We start from the raw sequence: 15,466 nt of genomic DNA, 5'->3' as shown, positions 1-15,466 counted from the left end.
AACTACCTGGACTATTGTAAAGCCACTACCATATAGATACATGCAAAAATTTAGCAAAAAATATTTTTAAAAAATAGTTTTTCTTACATATCTAGACTTAAAGAAAGAGAAATAAGCAACAATATTGCATATCATAATTATAACAAATGGATTGAAAAAATATAAATTCATTAGTAAAGTATACTCATGGCACCTATTATTTATATGATTAAAATGATAAGAAGAAAAATTATCAAATAGTTATACATCTATTGTCAAGTAGCTCACGAATGAAAATATATTTTATCAACTATCATATAAATAAGTTGAAGGAGAAGGGACTATGATAATTTTCCTCACTCCCACAATGAATTACAAGTTTAGAGATCATATAGTAGCTTTGAGAAAAAAATTCTTTATGTCATTGTTTTGATATTTATAGAATTTTAGCTTTCATGCCATGGTTACTACTAGGTATAAAAATACTAATTCATTTTCATTTTATGAAAAATATTATACAATTGAAACATATAATAATACTTACAATGATAAAATACTTTTCACTACAAATAAATAACATTGGATATAATATAAAGATGATTACAACTTATTACTTTCGAGAAACATGATTGTAACACTCCAATTAGTCATATATTAGACTAAGATTAGGATTAACTTATAATAGTCTGATGAGTATATTACAATTAACCTCAGTATTTTGACTAATGATTTGAGTAAAATAAATTAATAAATTAGTTAACCTATTACGTCCGAATCGATAATGGTATGAGCTATAAAGGAAATAAAAGGCAAAAATCGGATCTATATATTTTGACAAGATAAATAAAAATTATTCATAATATCAATAAAATAGACATAATCATCATTAATATAAATTTATATAAAAGTGAGTAACCATATATCTCTATATATGAATTTGGATTTCAATGAAATCAACACTTAAAAAGTTAAATTTCTTTTACCGTTTTCTGTTTTTTGGCCTATCTAAGTTGAAATCCTAAAGATTGTTTTTGGCCAAAAATGACTTTAAATACATGGGATAAAGTTCACTAGGGTTTTAAAAAAAAATAAATTTTTTGATACATGAGTTATACTATTTTGAATAGGGTTATATTGCTTTCTAATAATGGGCAGAAATAATGTAATCCTGTATAAAAAAAAATTAGCGTATCTTAAGTTTTTTCTTTCATATCACGAAGAGTCATGGGAACACATTATCGAAGTAAAGTACAAGGTTTTTGAGTCAAAAGATTAAACAAAGCATTATTGGACTCAAAAATTAAAAAAGTGAACAATTTCAACTTAAGTGGGATAAAAAAACTATCAATTCATATTTTAAATAAATTAAAAATAAATCAAAATTCACTAAACTGATTATCAAAGTTTAAAGGTGATTCAAAGAAAAGTTAGTAAAAAAAAGACTTGATTTACCCTAATTTTAGATAAGATGTCATTGATTTTAAATAATGGATCATAGATAATCAGTATATCCATATGGAAAATCAGTATAACTGAGACCCTATGTTTAAAAAAAGTCATACAGGGTTATTGGAAAATATTGTCAAAGTAAAATGAAGAAGAAAATGGAACATTAACTGACCCAAAAACCAATAATTTACTAATATCAATCATAAATTGAATCAAATAATTATAAATTTTTAATTTAAATGAACAAAAATATTGAAAAAGTGGTCAAATTCACTTCATAACCCATTCTTAATGATATGAGGTAATTCTAGGGTGAATTCTAAAAAAAGAACCTCTTTTCTATTTTTAACTCTTGTAAATTAGGTAGTTTAAGTGAATTCAATCTTTAAAAGACTGACTTCATGTCATCTTACCTTTTTTAGTTAATTTAAACTGAAATTAAAATATTTTTAAGTCAAAAATCATTTCAATTACATGAAACAAGTATCAGAAGTACATGAGAGAATTCTATGAAGTTTTTACATCCTATGAATTCTATGAGAGAATAGTGTAACCACAATTTTTTTCATTTCTTAGCAAACAACAAAATTTCAGTTTTTCACATCAAGCAAGCTGATTAAAACATTCACTCTTTTTTCACAAACAAATGGCTGATATATATATTTTTTAATTTTCGGATAAAAGGAGTAGCTCTGGATATCATTTGAAAACTATTTAAGAGGATTGTACGTTTAATAGTATTGTACATTTAGATTACATTTCGGATAAAAGAATTAATTATCTAAAATTAAATTATAAAATATTAATATCATTTTATGTTGTGGGATAATGTCCAAAGGACTAAGCACGTAGATGACACTGAATAATATATGTAAAATTTGAGTCACAGAACTAATTCAATTAAAATTTATCTTTCAATTCAAACAATCTTGTCAAATAGCATAGTATTTCCATACTTTTAGATAAAATATAAAAAAAAGACTTTCCATCTAAGAAATTTATTTATTTATATATTTCTTGTCCTAAAGTTGAGTTTCATTTCACCAAATAAAACTCGACGACCGGAAAACAACTGTCATCGGATTTCACAAGGAGACAAAAGTTGTTATCATATCAGGCAGCTAATTCTCGATGGTGAGATGGCTAAATTGGTGGAATTGGCTTTCGCATCGTCGAAAGGCCAACTACAGCTGGTGGACTAAACAAACACTCCCAGAAAGCCAAGTGGTGGAGAATTGGCTTAGATCAGACTAGTGAAGAAGTTTGCTGCGAAGCTCGTGCAGCCTCCAATTATTGATGCTGCCAACCGCACTTATGAGGGCTGCTTCTTGACGAGAAGTCGTTGTAGCCTAAAATATCCTTCACCTCTGAGAATCCTCCGCCCTTTGTGCTTGGAGAAAGAAGGATCAGCCCTGCACTACGATGTGGTCGTGCATACTAGCAGGCTTGGGATCGTTCGGATCGTCCTGCATCGGGAGCTTGATTCGTAAGATCACCGACTGTTTGATCGAAAGAGTTTCGGAGGATCCCGGAGTCGCTGACCTCCACAAGCTGAGGAACACTCTTTCGGAGACTCAGCGCACCATCGGCGAAGTCGAGAACATGTGGATTAAAGATGAAGGCACGAAAAAGCGATTGAAGGAATTGCAGGTGAAACTGAAGGACACTGTTTATGACGCTGACGACTTGCTTGATGAGATCCAGTTCCGGGTTCTGAAGCAACAGATCGAGCAACAAGGAGCTCAGGGGTATGAGGCAAGTAACCAATCATCTTCTTCTTCTGATCTCCCTCCGAGGATAAAAAGAAAACTTCATGAACGTGTCGGTCGCCTCTTCGGTAGAGAAGATGATGTGGATAGAGTGAGGGAAAATCAGAGTAAGTTAGATGAATACACTACTGAGATCAAGCATTTCATTGATAACTTACATGATGATGAGAAACAGATGATAACGTCAGTAGTGCCTCGAACCACCACTTCCTTTCCGATAGAAACTCAAGTATTCGGACGAGAGAAACAGCTGAATGACCTTCTGGAACGGTTGATGAAATCGGCCGATGGATCCGGATCCAGCAACAGTAGCATCTCTACCTTGACTATTTTTGGGATCGGCGGGGTCGGAAAGACTACTCTTGCTCAGCATGCCTACCACCACGAGAGGGTGAAGGACTATTTTCATCATACGGTCTGGGTCTGTGTATCCGACGACTTCAACGTGGAGAGGCTTACAAAAGAGATCATAGAATCCTTAACCCGAAAGACGTGTGATCTCAGCAACCTTAATACACTTCAAGAGGAAGTTAAGGAGAAGTTGACCTCAAAAAGGTTCCTTCTTGTCCTCGACGATGTGTGGGACGAGAACAGACAGAACTGGGATAGATTTCGTGCACCATTGAATTCCGGAGTACTAGGAAGCAAGATTTTGGTTACAACTCGCTCTAGAAAGATTGCAGAAATGGTTGGCAATCCGATCCCTCTAGGAGTTCTGGATGACGCCAGCTATTGGGAATTTTTCAAGCAATGTGCATTTAGTTCCAAATACAACGGTGAATATCCACAGCTAGAAGCCATAGCAAAGAAGATCGTTAGCAGGTTGAAGGGTTTGCCACTTGCGGCAAGGATGGTAGGCGGGTTGTTGAAGGACGGGATGAATGAGGAGCACTGGAGAAACATCGCAGAAAGTGAAATCTGGCAACTACCGCAAAATGAAGAGGGTGTCCTGCCAGTCCTACAATTGAGCTATCAATGTCTTCCCCCACACCTTAAGCGGTGCTTTGTTTTTTGTTCCCTGTTCCCCAAAGATCATCGATTTTATAAAGGAGATGACTTGGTCCGGCTTTGGATGGCAGAAGGCTACGTTGCTCAAGACAACAATATGACGATGGAGGATACAGGAAGCCGCTACTTCCTTGACTTAGTGAATAGGTCTTTCTTTCAGGAAGCTCTTTGGGGATCGAAATATGTGATGTATGTGATGCATGACGTCATACACGATCTTGCTCAATTTATTTCAGAGGGAGAGTTTTGCAGGAACGATGATGAGTCGAAAGAGATCCCTAATACGACTCGTCATCTATCAGCAACATTAACCGATGGAACTAAGTTAATGGAGCTCTCCTGTTATGATAAATTACGGACCCTCAAGATCAGTATAAAAAATCTTTGGTTTAGATTTAGAGTTAAAAGCCCTTTGTTCATTCAGTTTGAAAAATTAAAAAACATTCGAGTGTTGCTATTGAAGAACTGTGGCTTGCGGGAGTTGCCTGAGACAATTGGTGACTTGATACACCTCCGCTACCTTGACATATCCTACAACCGTCAGATTTGGAGACTGCCGGAGTCACTATGTGGTCTTTACAATTTGCGAGTACTCGATCTGTCTGAATGTAAACTACAGAGTTTACCGCACGGCATGAGTAAGTTGATCAACTTGATGCATCTTAATGCAGAAGACGAAATAATTTTCAAGATAAATGATGTTGGGAAGCTGACTTCCCTTCAACGATTGTCTTCATTCAAAGTACTCAAGGATCAGGGATACAGGGTTGCCCAATTAGGCGGCCTGAAACAACTTCGACAACTTCGAATTACCAACCTCGAGAACGTTGAGAGTAAACAAGAAGCAAGCAAGGCTAATCTGAACAACAAACAGTATCTTGAAAAACTGGTCTTAGAATGGACATCGGATGACGGCAATGAATTAATTATGTCGAAGGAGGTACTGGAAGGTCTCCAACCACATCAGGCTCTCAAACGTTTGACGATCAGAGGGTACAATGGAGTCAGATCACCCAGTTGGCTGCAGGCACAATTGTTAGTGAACCTGATAACTCTTGAACTAGAAAACTGCACAGCATGGGAGGATATTTCATGTATTAGACAGCTACCGAATCTCAAGAAACTTTACGTGAAGGGAATGCCTGCAGTGAAACAAATAAGTCATGGATTAAGTACAGAGAGCAAGTTCTTGCCTAATCTGGAAGAGCTAGTGCTGGAGAACATGGTGGCATTGGAGGAACTCCCGAGACTTGGACAACTGCCGTGTCTTAAAGTTCTTCGCATCGATCAAATGTCAACAATGACGAAGGTGGGCCACGGGTTCTTTGGTTATAGAGATCAAGGCAAGTGTTTTCCTTGCTTGGAGGAGCTCAGGTTCAACGGCATGCCAAAATGGGAAGAGTGGTCTTGGGCAGATGGTCGAGAGCTGTTTCCCTGCTTGCGAAAACTTCAAATTGAAAAATGCCCGAGGCTTAAGAGGATGCCTCCCCTCCCTCCTTCACTTAAATCACTGTCATTATGTGAAGTCGGGTTGACAGAAGTTCCAAGATTGTGGGAAGAAATCGATGGAAGTAGCAGCAGTATGATCGTTTCAGAATTGAAAATATATAGTCTTGAAGAGATCAAGCTGGTGGACATCCCAGAATGTGAGGAACTCCCTTGTCTTGGACAATTGCCGAGTCTCAAGGTTCTTCGCATCGAGGGAATGCCAACAGTGAAGAAGGTGGGCGATGGATTCTTCGGTTCTAGAGACCAAGGCAAATGTTTTCCTAGCTTGGAGGAGCTCATGTTCAGCGACATGCGACAATGGGAAGAGTGTTCTTGGGCTGATGGCCGACAGCTGTTTCCCTGCTTGCGAAAACTTGAAATTAAAAGTTGCCCGAAGCTTAAGAGGATGCCTCCTCTCCCTCCTTCACTTGAATCACTGTCATTATGTCGAGTCGAGTCGATAGAAGTTCCAAGATTATGGGAAGAAATCGATGGAAGTAGCAGTATGACTGTTCCAGAATATGGACTCCCTTGTCTTGGACAATTGCCGAGTCTCAAGGTTCTTCGCATCGTGGGAATGCCAACAGTGAAGAAGGTGGGCGATGGATTCTTCGGTTCTAGAGACCAAGGCAAATGTTTTCCTAGCTTGGAGGAGCTCATGTTCAGCGACATGCGACAATGGGAAGAGTGTTCTTGGGCTGATGGCCGACAGCTGTTTCCCTGCTTGCGAAAACTTGAAATTAAAAGTTGCCCGAAGCTTAAGAGGATGCCTCCTCTCCCTCCTTCACTTGAATCACTGTCATTATGTCGAGTCGAGTCGATAGAAGTTCCAAGATTATGGGAAGAAATCGATGGAAGTAGCAGTATGACTGTTCCAGAATATGGACTCCCTTGTCTTGGACAATTGCCGAGTCTCAAGGTTCTTCGCATCGTGGGAATGCCAACAGTGAAGAAGGTGGGCGATGGATTCTTCGGTTCTAGAGACCAAGGCAAATGTTTTCCTAGCTTGGAGGAGCTCATGTTCAGCGACATGCGACAATGGGAAGAGTGTTCTTGGGCTGATGGCCGACAGCTGTTTCCCTGCTTGCGAAAACTTGAAATTAAAAGTTGCCCGAAGCTTAAGAGGATGCCTCCTCTCCCTCCTTCACTTGAATCACTGTCATTATGTCGAGTCGAGTCGATAGAAGTTCCAAGATTATGGGAAGAAATCGATGGAAGTAGCAGTATGACTGTTCCAGAATATGGACTCCCTTGTCTTGGACAATTGCCGAGTCTCAAGGTTCTTCGCATCGTGGGAATGCCAATAGTGAAGAAGGTGGGCGATGGATTCTTCGGTTCTAGAGACCAAGGCAAATGTTTTCCTAGCTTGGAGGAGCTCACGTTCAGGGACATGCCAGAATGGGAAGATTGGTCTTGGGCTGATGGCCGACAACTATTTCCCTGCTTGCGAAAACTTGAAATTGAAAGATGCCCGAGGCTTAAGAGGTTGCCTCCCCTCCCTCCTCCACTTGAAACATTAGAAATAGATGAAGTCGGATTGACAGAAGTGCCAGGGTTATGGGAAGGAATCCATGGAGGCGACAATTTAATAACTGCTTCTCTTTCAACATTGAGAATACGTAAATGTCCAAATCTAAGAAATCTGGTAGAAGGGTTGCTATCGCACAGCTTACCAAATATCCGTGACATTGAGATAGCGGAATGTGCGGAACTCGTTTGGCTGCCGGTGAAGGGGTTTAAAGAACTCACTTCCCTTGAGGCATTGTTAATCCGCAGTTGCCCGAATCTCTCGAGCATGACGCGAGATGGGGACATTAACATCTGCCTCCCACCCTCGATCGTGGGACTAGTGCTGTCTGACTGTGGGAATCTGGGAAAATTGCTACCGGGCTGCCTGCACAACTTGACCTCACTCGCTGGATTGGAAATAGGCGGCTGCCCGTCCATAGAGTCTCTTCCTGAAACGTCGCTGCTTCACCTGAAACGACTTGAATATCTGAAGATTTGGAAATGTGGTGAGTTGAGATCAATAGACGAGTTGCGAGCTCTCAAATCCCTCAGAGAATTGAACATTAAACTATGTCCCAAGCTGTTGCTGAATGAAGGGAATGAGCAAGTGGAAGGTTTGTCGGTGCCTAAATTATGCATCGACGACACAGCCCTGTTTAAACTATCGCTCTTAAGAAGGACACTTCCATACGTCCGTGTTCTCACAATCTCAAACTTTCCTCGAGCGACGATGTTTGGTGAAGAGGAGCAGTTGTTTCGAAGCCTCACAGCTCTCAGATCGCTAAAATTCAAGAATTGCAATAATCTACAATCACTACCGAGAGAGTTGCATGCCCTTCCCTCCCTCTGGCTTTTAACAATAATTGGATGTCCGGAGATTCAGTCGGTACCGGAGAAGGGGCTGCCGACGTCCCTCATGAATCTACGTTTCGAAGGCTGCGATGCGATGCTGACGGAGCAGCTGGAAAAGCACTTGGCCGAGATGAAGAGTTCGGGTCGATTTTCGAATGTCACCCACCGGGATATATTAAGGTACATCACATCCAACCATTGCTTCTCCGCATCGACGCAATTGGTTTTTCGTTGTTTTCGGTTGGTTTTGCCTCCGAGTCTCTGAGACCACTCTAATAGTAAAACTAAATACAAGGGTTTAATTGTAAAAGGAACAATTTATTTCTCTACGCTGAATCCTCAACTATATTTATGTTTTTTTTATGACTAGTTAATGACAATTCTTTATGCTATAATGATTTATGATATGATATATGGTTTTAGTTGTATTATGCTTTTATTATGAAAATATATTTAAATATATGTTGCTTGAAAAAAAGAAAGTATGATAAGCATTATATTTAGCATTTAAAATACATATAAATTTTAACTTTTGTAAATTATATGTAAACAAAATATTGATATTTATGTATGTTTTAGAACGCATGCATTGAATGTTTAAATGAGTCTTATGTTTTAAAAAAAACATACTTAATTATGTAAATTTTGTTTGTATGTGAGTTAACGATGTTTGCTTTGCTCATATATATATTTTTTAATTGCAGATTGAAGAAGTAACTCATTTGTGGATATGATTTGAAGAAAGATATAAGAGTCTTTTGTATTGAACAATATTGTACATTTAGATTATTTTGTATATGTGTTATTCGAACTTGAATGTTATGAACTTTTAAGAAGTTATCGATTTTGTTGTATGTGTTGTGAGTGGATTGATTATAGATTGAAATATGTAATAAATAAGATTTTTTTATCTTATATTTGTGTAGGAAAATTTATAACTTTGTGACGGTGCATTGATGCAAGCTTTCTACTAGCTTGGATGTTGTTATAACTTCCCTTTTTGATTGACACAATTGTTTTTGTTTTTATAAATAGAATTGTTTTATAGTAATATGTAGAAATCATCTCTGTTGGGACATACGATTGGTCACTGTATTGTGCACAAGCGACTGTCATACGCTACGAACACATATTAACTGTGTTCATAACAATTATGAACACAGTTAATATATATTAATATGAACTCACAAGGTATAGCAGTTAATATATATTAATATAATTTGGTTCAACACACTCTTCCATTCCACCATACTTATCATTTAATTTGCACAAAATTTTTCTATGTATCTCATACCACATCTCTCTTTTAAAAGCACATAACAAATATTTTGCTGTATGGCAAAAAAATTGTTTACTAGAAAAGACATCACATGAACATAACAATCGATTTCAGAAAATATATCTACAAGACATGTTTACTTGATCAGTGTGAAGAACAGTTGTAGGACATTCGCATTCTTTTTATGACTATCCATTGATGAAAGCTGGGACATATGATGAAACTGAAGAGAGTTAATGTTGCTAAATAATTAGAAACTTTAAAAGAAATTAAAATGCAAAAAGAAGTTCACACTTCTTATGACTATCCATTGATGAATAGTTCAAACACCACTTTGAAGTGGAAGAAGTAAAACACGATATACAGTAATAAAGTGGAGAAACACAACTAAGGGTAAGAGGAGATTGAAGTTTGTTGTTGAAACTTGAAAGCAATGCATGATAAAATCACCTATCCTAAATCAAATTATAAAGTGTTAATATCATTTTATGGGATAATGTCCGAGGGGCTAAATAAATAAATGGCACTAATTATTATTCGTAAATTTTTAAGTCATATCATATGAACTAATTTAATTAAAGTTTATCCTTCAAGATATATTTATCTAGGATTTCGATTCTTTCATATAACATAATATTTACATACTTTTAGATACAAGGAAAGAGAAGACTTCTCACCTACGTGTTTCTTATTATTCTTCTTCTGCCATTTGAATCCAATCAACTTTGATTTTAACATTAATTCAACTAGACTATATCTGTTCCTTAATAGAAAAAAAAAAAACCTTTACATTCACAAACTCAGTAAAAAAAAAGGTATTTCACCATGTTTTACTACATAAAAATGTATAAAAAGCAATTCCCCCAAGAAGCACAAGAACATACAAAAATAATAATAATAACACTGATCTAGACTAGGACCCAAATTTGGTAGAATCTAACATAGTTCAACTAAATCTTTAGTTATCTAGGTGTAGACTATGATCTACCTTACATTATATTCTCCCATTTCCCACTCTATTTGGTCATAATTTATGCTACCTTAAAGAATGAGTTTTGTATACAAACTTACATATATATCCTTTTAAAGTTTGGAAATAACAAATTTGTCCATACACATTTTAATATAGCATAAATGTTCCGATATATTTTGTTCCTCCACCTATGTTACTCCCATTGACATCAATCTAATAAGACCAAATTACTGTTAGTCTGAATTAAAAAATATATAAAATTTTTAAATTTCTACAAAACTGTTGTATTATCAATTATTTCTCCTCTATCATATTAGGTTTCTTTTTTTTTCTTTTTCACTTACCCTCTCATGACATCGAAATAAAATAATTTTTGAAGAACGATATCAAATATTAGAAAAATTGGAGACTAATAAAATGACATCATTGAAGAGTGTGGAAGCCTCCAAATATCAATTACTATATATATATATATATATATATATATATATATATATTTATTTATTTATTTATATGTATATATATATATATGTATATATATATAGGGCTCTTTCTCCTTAATGCTATTATTAATTAACCTCATTCTTGAAGTTCAGTGGAGTAGATACACAATGTGTTAATACCAGCTCTACAAAACTCAAAATGTGATTCCCAGCCTATATAAATTAGCTCTATAAGTAGGTCCAGCTTGATTTCTATTCGACATTTACAAGCAAGCAAGTTTAAATAATTTTCAAGGTAAAATAGAAAAATTTTGCATTGTTAAAGTTGACAAGCCCACACCCGAAAATGGATCTAATCAATAGAGACAGTTGACATGTTTGAGCAGGTTGGTGTAGAATTCATTTCATACCTGAAATTGCATATTACAATGTCGATCAAATGTATATATTCCAAGAAAACAGAACGCAATTGACTCATCTTATCGATCCACAAAACCTCCTAATTGTGTACGTACCAATCAAGATAATTCAGAAGACCCTTCAAAAACACATTTTTTGCTAATATCATCTCATGTTCTTTACTTGAACCCATACAAGAATCTACATGTCGAAGGCTGGGCTGCCTTCCGAGGCTGACGGAGCGGCTGGAGAAGCACTTGGCCGAGATGAAGAGCTCGGGTCGATTTTTGGCTGTTGACCAATCGGAGATACATGAAGGTACATATCCCTCCCATCCAACCATTGCTTCTCCGCATCGATACCATTGGTTTTTCGTTGTTTTCGGATGGTTTTCCTTCCTAGTCTGTGAGACCACTCGGTAATAGCTAGATTTTTATCCAAGAACATATAACTAAATACAAGACTTAGTAAGGGTTTAATTGTAAAAGGCACAATTTATTTCACTACATTTATGTTTTTTATGACTAGTTATTGGCAATTCTTTATACTACAATTATTTTACTTGTATTACGCTTTTATTATGAAAATATATTTAAATATATGTTGCTTTTAAGAAAAAGTATGAGAAGCATTTTATTTAGCATTTAAAACACATATAAAGTTTAAGTTTTGTAAATTATATGTGTATGAAAAATTGATATTTATGTATATTTTAGAACGCATGCATTGAATGTTTACAAAATTCTTATGTTTTAAAAAAAAACTTAATTATGATAAATTTTGTCTGTATGAGAGTTACAATGTTTTCTTTGCTCATATATATATTTTTTTAATTTTCAGATAAAAGGAGTAGCTCTGGAAATCATTTGAAGAACTATTTAAGAGGATTGTACCTTTAACAGTGTTGTACATTTAGATTACTTTTTAATGTGCTATTTGGATTTGAATGTTATGAACTTTTAAGGAGTTATTGAATTTATTGTAGAATGTAGAAACTATTGAAAATTAGATATTTTGGTATGGTATGTCGTCAATTTTAAGTTCCTATATCTATCTTTTGTCCAATAAAAGCTTTAATTAGGGAAACCGTTATTATTCTAATTATAGAATAATTGTCATAAAACTTAAGTAGGTTCTCATAAGAATTTGTCTTTTGTTCTTACGAATCAAAATTCTTTATTAATGTGGAACATTTCAGAACACGCAACATGATCTCTAAGCATGTAATTGATTATGAAGTTGATACTATAGCACTGTATCATAGAACTTTTCAATGAACATAATATATCATGTCAAAAATCATAATGAAATTATCATCTGCATTGTGAGAGGAGGAGGTAGCATAAACTAATCATAAAGAAGGCCTGCAACCATCCAACCACCACCACAACATCCATAGTAGAAAAAGATGAGGTGAGATATTTTAATTGTAGGAAAACTAATCATGTTTCCTCGAGTTGCTCGACAGGATGAGTACGCTTCCATTATCAACATATAAGATTGAGCTTTTGCTCTAACTCATCAAGATGCTCAAGCTTTGGGAACAATTATGCAATGTGTAATAGTAATTCGACACACTTTTCTATTCCACCATACTTTGCATTTAAGTTTGTACAAAGTTTTTCTATATCTTGCGTTTTGAGCACATAACAAATATTTTGCCTATACCATTTACTATATATAAAAAATACATAACATGAACATAACAATTGATTTCAGAAAAATGTTGTTTACAAGATGTGTTTATATTGCTTTCTAACATGAAAAAAAAATAATTTTTTTGATACATGAGTTATACTATTTTGAATAGGGTTATATTGCTTTCTAATAAAGGACCAGAAATAATGTTAACCATGTAAAAGAAAAAATCAGTGTAACTCAAGTTTTTTTAAAAATCATCAAGATTTATTGGATATCAATGTAAAGTACAAGGTTTTTGAGGGAAAAAAAGAGTATACAAAGCATTATTTGACCAAAAAAAAAAAATTTCAACCTTAAGTGGGATCAAATAATTGTCAATTCACATTTTAAATAAATAAAAAAGAAAAAATGTGATCAAATTTCGCTTAACTGATTCTCAAAGTTTAAAGGTGATTGGAGGGTGAGTTAGTAAAAAAAAAGGCTTGATTTACTCTAATTTTAAATAAGATTTTCTTGATTTTAAACAAATCAATATAATCTTGTGGAAAATCAGTGTAGTTGAGACCCTATTTTTTTTTTTTAAAAATCATCTAGCCTCATAGGAAAACATTGTCAGAGTAAAATGAAGAGGAAAATAGAACACTAATTGACCCAAAAACCAATAATTTACTAATATCAGTCTTAAATTAAATCAAATAATTATTAATTCCTAATTTAAATGAACAAAAAAGTGCTCAAAATTCACTTCATAGCCCATTCTCAATATTTTGAGATCAAAAATAATTTCAATTGCATGAGATAAGAACATGAGAGAATTCTATAAAGTTTTCCATCCTAAGCAATCATTGTAACCCCAATTTTTTTCATTTCTAACCAAACAACAAATTTTCTGTTTTTCACATCAAGCAAGCTAACAAAAATATTTATTTTTTTTCACAAACAAATGGCTAGAAAAATATATTAGAAGGTAGATTTTCATTATGTACCTTTCCGGAAAGTTTTTTTTTATCGTCTAAACAATCAATGTAATTCTAAATTAAGCCTTCATTGGAGAATAGATCAAATCCTAAAAATTTTAAATTTGAAATATCTATTGAACAGAAATACTTATAAGATAAATTTATATTTTTGATAAAAATATTATTTGAAGTGCTTCAAAAAGTATTAGAAAGTGATCAATATAAGATTATAGGAAACAATATGAAAACCTAGAGAGTTTCTTATGGGGCATATCTCATCGAGAGAGCCTCAGGAGAGTTTTTTTCGGGTATGCACCTAGAGATATAAAGATAAAGACAAAATTGATAGGATTAAAAAGAAGAATTATTATCATTAGCGCGTGAAGAATGAGAAATCGCATCAAATCGATTCACTTTAAATTGAATTTTTTTTCTAATTTAAAAAATTAAAAAGAAGAATTATTATCATTATGGCATATCTCATCGAGAGAGCCTCAGTCATTTTCTTTGTAAGACCGGTGTCAAGAGTATTTGTATTTTATAAAAGAAGAAGTGTTATATGAGGAAAAGAAAACATGAGACACTTTATTAAGAAAAGGGAAAATAGTTTTTTAGAGAACTCATCCAATAATTCATATTAAAAATTTATATTCATCCCTCCAAAGTTTAAACTTGCATATAAATCATTTTCTACATCCTAAAAAGCATTTAGAGCATATCATCTATTTTAGTAATCATTTATTTTATTTTTAACTCTACAAAAATACCAAATAGTATCACATATTAAATTATTATAATAAATATTTTATAGATACTTTTTGTAAAGAGAACTTCAAAAGGATTCCTTGTGGGAGTCTTTTCATCGAGACGGTTTGCGAGAAGGCAAAAATTAAGATAAAAAGAAAAAGATAAAATTGACTTAATAAGGTTTGGAGAAAGAGAGATATCGACAAATTGATTCATCAACAAGAGAAGAGAGAGAAAAAAAGAATCGATTTACTTTGAACTGATTTTTTTGTTTTGTTTTAACCACTATTGACCCAACTATTTTTTTTATAGGGCTAGGTCAATATCAAAGGTATTTTCATATTTTATAAAAGAATAGATAGTATAAGGGAAAAAATCTATGATACACTTGGTATGAGATAATGAAAAATAATTTTTGTAAGAGAAATAATCTAATAATTTATATTGATCCCTCTTAAGTTATAATTTACATGCAAATCGTTTTATTACATCCTAAAAAGGTATTCATTCAGAGTGTACCATCTATTTTAGTGGATATTTATTTTATTGTTGCACCCAAGGTTTGTCATATCGAATCGTACCGTCCGATACGGGCGGTACGTACCGGTCCGACAGGCCAACAGTACGCGGACCGTCCGGTACCGATCCGCACTGAAGCAGTGCTACAGTGCTCGGTACACAGTACCGTACCGGTACCAAGCCCGGGTCGAAACGTCGGTACGGTACGATACAGCAGACCTTGATTGCACCTACGCCAAATAATAACAAGACACATTAAATTATCATAATAAACATCAAAGTGATAATTTTCTATAAGTTGAGTTTAATTTCAGCAAATAAAACTAATTATTGTGTCTACGACCGGAAAACAAAACGACTCTTATAGACAAAACTTTGTTCTCGTATCAGCCATCTGATTCTTGATAGTGAGATGGCTAAAGTGGACAGAAGAAAATTTGGTGGAATTGCTT

The 15,466-nt window shown here is 34.4% G+C and overlaps 1 protein-coding gene across 1 annotated transcript; it reads left to right on the top strand.

Moving 5' to 3' along the window:
- Positions 1-2,680: 2,680 nt before the first annotated feature.
- On the top strand, positions 2,681-8,397 carry LOC103975192 (putative disease resistance protein RGA1). Its single transcript, XM_009390100.3, has one exon. It carries the CDS (start codon positions 2,851-2,853, stop codon positions 8,317-8,319), a length of 5,469 nt encoding a protein of 1,822 aa, XP_009388375.3. The 5' UTR covers positions 2,681-2,850; the 3' UTR covers positions 8,320-8,397.
- Positions 8,398-15,466: the final 7,069 nt, after the last annotated feature.

The sequence above is a fragment of the Musa acuminata genome, chromosome BXJ3-3 (genome assembly GCF_036884655.1).
Source record: "Musa acuminata AAA Group cultivar baxijiao chromosome BXJ3-3, Cavendish_Baxijiao_AAA, whole genome shotgun sequence".
NCBI lineage: Eukaryota > Viridiplantae > Streptophyta > Magnoliopsida > Zingiberales > Musaceae > Musa > Musa acuminata.
Note: the sequence above shows the minus strand (reverse complement) of the source record. Positions and strands in the feature narration are given on the sequence as shown.

What these genes read in the sequence shown, in the direction of transcription:
- LOC103975192 (XM_009390100.3), top strand. Translation starts at nt 2,851, where the DNA reads ATGTGGTCGTGCATACTAGCAGGCTTGGGATCGTTCGGATCGTCCTGC.